Below are 4,686 nucleotides of genomic sequence, written 5' to 3'. Positions count from 1 at the left end.
CTCCTTTGTAATAATAACATAAAATACTAGCTACTACTACAACATGCCTACAAGGTGTTCGATAAAATGTCACTTCGTGGTTAGATGGGAATATTTGTGGGGCCTTATTACAGGGTCCATTTGACGGCTTCTGTCGGATCCCCAACAAGTCCCATGTTATATACTTATATATATATATATATAGAGGATAGTACAAGTGAGAATATTTTTCTTGTTTAATTGTTACTTATCATAGAAAAGAAAAACATATATATATATATATATAATTATTAAATTTAATTTAATAATTAATAATATGGGGCACCATTCTTGTTGCAACCAGCAGAAGGTGAAGAGGGGTCTCTGGTCACCCGAGGAAGACGAAAAGCTCGTCCGCTACATCACAACACACGGCTACGGCTGCTGGAGCGAAGTTCCCGAGAAAGCAGGTTTTTTTTTTTCTTTTTAATTATTTAATTTCCGGGCCAATCGTAGAAATTTTCGTCAAAATGTATATTTTAATTTTTTTTTTTTTATGGTTATTGAAAAAAAAAAGTTTTTTCGGGTTTTTTTAGGGCTTCAGAGATGTGGGAAGAGTTGTCGTTTGCGATGGATAAATTACTTGAGACCGGATATCAGAAGGGGAAGGTTTACACAAGAAGAGGAGAAGCTGATTATTAGTCTTCATGGAGCTGTTGGCAACAGGTTTTACTACTTATTAATTACATTCATCTTAAATCTCTTTAATTTTGCATTAATTATATTCTAAATTATAATGCATATGTTTTTGCAAAAGGACTAATATGCAATAGTTTTATTAATTAATTATACACACACACGAGTCGTTGGAATAACAAGAACAATGGATGAATTCCGAGAAGATATACGTATTTTTTGCACGTGGTTTCGTCGACTGAGAATACGAGTCCCCGAGCTGTAGTTTTCACCTATTTTTGGGAAGATGGTGAGAAGCCAACGTCACAAAGTTTGTTAAGTAGAATGTTTTCATAGAAAAAAAAAATCAATGCAATCAATTATACTAAGTTTGAATTATTATACCACTTGTTTGTTTCAAGTTACTTGTCACATAATTAACATCAATTAAAAGAATTCCTCCTCAAAAAATTAGACTTTACACCTGGTTATTTACATTGGGTGGATTTGAACTGTAGATCTACACATAATCACACACACCCATGTGTATGTGTGCTTAGCGTGTAGTTATTTAATTAAATTTACGGTTCAAATCCACCCGGTGTAAATAATCAGGTGTAGCATCTAACGATCACCTTCCTTTTTCTACACATTTCAGTTTACTTTTCACACACACACACACACACACACACACTTCATAAAATACTAATTTTCAAGAAATATATTTTTGTGCAGATGGGCTCATATAGCGAGCCATTTGCCCGGAAGAACGGACAACGAGATAAAGAACTACTGGAATTCGTGGATCAAGAAGAAGATAAGAAAACCCTCGTCGGCGAATTGCACAAAAACGATACCCAAATCCCAACTATTCACACACACACGCAACCATCATCAAGTACTAGATAATTTCTTGAATATTAACAATCAAGATAATTTGGCCTCCGTAAAGTCGAGTACTACGAGTATTCAAGAAACCGGCGGCCTATTCCCTCTACCAATTAGTCCCTCATTCATGTTCGAAATCGGCTCTACTTTCGAGTCCACTAACAACATTCCTCATACGATCTTTCAAGAAAACGATGGACTAATGATGAATAATCAAGAAACATGGCAACTATTTAACAGGGAAACGGTCGAATATACGAGCTGTAATTTGACATTACCGATAATGGATAACTTAGAGAATATGATGGTCCCTAATAATTGTGGGATTAACGTGGGAGGCGGAGGAGGACAAATCACAGCCGTTGATTGCATGCAGAGGAACGAGATTAACGAGTGGGGAGTCGATCCAGTGCAATGCCCTAATTATTTCTTTTGGGATCAAGCGGAAGGACATCATGAACTAATTGGCGCGGAGGAGATAATCTCGACTTCGTCGAATATGGGAGATTTGATGATCTCTCATTTTCCTTCATCTATATGACTTCAAAACTACACAATTATATTACAACTAATCTATGATTTATCAATCTTGCTATGCATGTGACTGCTTTATTTGTTTTATTTAATTATATATTGGTTGTCTTATTATTTTCTTGATTTCTTTTTTCTTTTTTCTTTTTTTTTTTAACTTTTAATATATGTATGTGTATATGCTTTTGAGAGGGTGGGATGAGCGGTACATATAGTATTGAAAGAATGTGTGTGAGTGTTGTTTTATTTTTCTTGATGAAAAATGTAAAGAAGACTTTGGGGTGAATTAATAAAGGATGATGATATTTTTTTCAAATTTTGTCGGGAAAATTACAGTTTATGTCCCTAAACTTTATCACTAAAATGATTTATATCCTCAAACATTTCAATTCACGAAATATGTCCTCAAACTTGTCACTTTTGTTCAATTTATGTTCTGCTGTTAACGTCGGCAGCTAACTTCGACGGAAATAGCATGCGTGGCTCACGTAACGTCTATGTGGCCGTTAAATACGACGTGGAATAATATATTGAATATTAAATGTTGACGTGGCACAAGAATATACTAATTTCCTCTAACTCACTCTCCCAAATCCCAAATCACGTTTCATTCCCATAAACCTTAATTTTTAACGGCCACATAGACGTCACGTGAGCCACGTGTGGTATTTCCGTCGAAGTTAGCTGCACACGTTAACGGCAGAACATAAAGTGATCAAAAGTGGCAAGTTTGAGGACATATTTCGTGGATTGAAATGTTTGAGGACATAAATCATTTTAGCGGTAAAGTTTAGAGACATAAACTGTAATTTTCCCTATCCAACACAAGTGTGTCAGTGTTTGTGTCACCGGTGAAAGTCGGAACGGAATTTCGAATTTATGCCGATTCCATGATCTCAAATTTTCCAATTCTGGAACACTTTTTTTTTTCGATTTCCGAAAATCTGATTCCTATGTTTCTTAATATTTTTGGATTCGAATTGCAAGTATACTTAGAATTTTTGGAATTTTCGATTTCTGATCCTATTTAACTTTCCGATAAAATTCCGAATTTCTGATTTATTTTTCACATATTATTGAGGGATGGAAAACGAAATTCCTTACGTTTGGGGGCAGAGTGACGTTGATTAAATCGGTTCTAGCCAGTACCCCCATATACACACTCGCCTGTTCCCACGTGCCCAAAACGGTGATCGATCTCCTTCGTGGAACAACTCTTCTGTCGTACAAACTATCCAAGTGTGGTATCCTCGTGTGATCAATTACTCTCAATACTCGGCGATTCGTACGGGAATTTGCATGTTCGTGCTCCACGAGATATGGAAAGCACCATGTGGGGCTGTTTTTGGCGATGGCAGCATGCAAGCAACGAGTATTATACAGCGGGTCAAAGCGCTTATATACGAGTGCCTGCTATTGGCTTTTGCCCCAAAAAGCTCTCCTCTCCTGCCCAATCGGAGATCCTTAGCAGCCTTGGGCTCCATATTGCAACAGTCAAACAGAAATTCGGCCGATGGATACGGTGGGTCCCACCTGCCGATGGGTCTAATTATAAGCTTAATGTAGATGGTTCGTCTCGAAATGGCGAGGGATTCTGGAGGTAATATGGTAGCGGCCTTTTCAGTTTGTTATGGCACGGGCACGAATAATATGGCCGAAATCTACGCTCTCAACGACGGCTTAAAATTATGCCTTGCCTTGGGCATTACCGACATGAATATAGACACTGATTCTCAGTTGATGGTTAAAGCGGTTAACGAGGGACACCATGTTGCATTGGGATTTAACTTATGCTCGTCGGGAAACCATGGAATTGATATGTAGCTCCTTTAGCCTCTCTCATATATTTCGGGAGCAAAATATGGTCGTAGATCGTCTTGCACATGTCGCCAGTGGCGGAGCCAGGAATTCGAGACAGGGTGGGCCTAACATTAACGGTGGTTCGGGGGCAGCGCCCCCAATTTTTTTTTTATTCATTCACATAAAAATATAACACAAAATAACTACAAAATTATAAACTTAAACTAATATAAGCTACACTAAATTACTTGGGTGGGTGGGCTTAGCATTTACGGGGGTTGGGGGCAGCGCCCTGATTTTTTTTTTTTTTATTCATCATCATAAAATAGCATAAAATAACTACAAATTATAAACTTCAACTAATATAACATAAATTTTTTGGTAGTAAATCTAAACTAAATTACTTGGATGAGCTAAATTAAACAATTTGGATGAACTAATTATATATAGATATAATATATAGTATAAATTTTTAAAAAATGAGAGTGTGCTGGAGCCCATTCTTGCCAAAGGGTGGCTCCGCCACTGCATGTCGCTCACGAACATGTGCAGCGCCGGGATTTCTACCGTTTATCCAATCTTCTAGGAGTTGTAGGCAGCGCGCCTTGGAGAATGATTATAAAGGCACGTGGTATTTTCGGAAGTAAGCGGAAAAGATGTTAAGTCTGATATGCAGAGTATGCTCTATGTTTAGTCTAGAATTTTTTATATTTGCTAGTTTAGCCCATTTTTTGGGCCTTCATGCAGTGGCGGATCCACTCTAGGTCTAGGGTGTGCTGTTGCACACCCTTGATTTTTAAAAAAAAAAATTACCTATATATTTATCATTATATA

The 4,686-nt window shown here is 37.2% G+C and overlaps 1 protein-coding gene across 1 annotated transcript; it reads left to right on the top strand.

Annotated features, from left to right (window-relative positions):
- The first annotated feature begins 249 nt into the window (after positions 1-249).
- ATMYB103 (myb domain protein 103) lies at positions 250-2,130 on the top strand. Its single transcript, XM_012978800.2, has 3 exons — positions 250-428; positions 555-684; positions 1,369-2,130. The coding sequence occupies exons 1-3, from the start codon at positions 296-298 to the stop codon at positions 2,060-2,062; spliced, it is 957 nt and encodes a 318-aa protein (XP_012834254.2). The 5' UTR covers positions 250-295; the 3' UTR covers positions 2,063-2,130.
- The last annotated feature ends 2,556 nt before the right edge of the window (positions 2,131-4,686 follow it).

The sequence above is a fragment of the Erythranthe guttata genome, chromosome 5, assembly GCF_056151865.1.
Source record: "Erythranthe guttata isolate IM_541 chromosome 5, IM_541, whole genome shotgun sequence".
Taxonomy (NCBI): Eukaryota; Viridiplantae; Streptophyta; class Magnoliopsida; order Lamiales; family Phrymaceae; genus Erythranthe; species Erythranthe guttata.
Note: the sequence above shows the minus strand (reverse complement) of the source record. Positions and strands in the feature narration are given on the sequence as shown.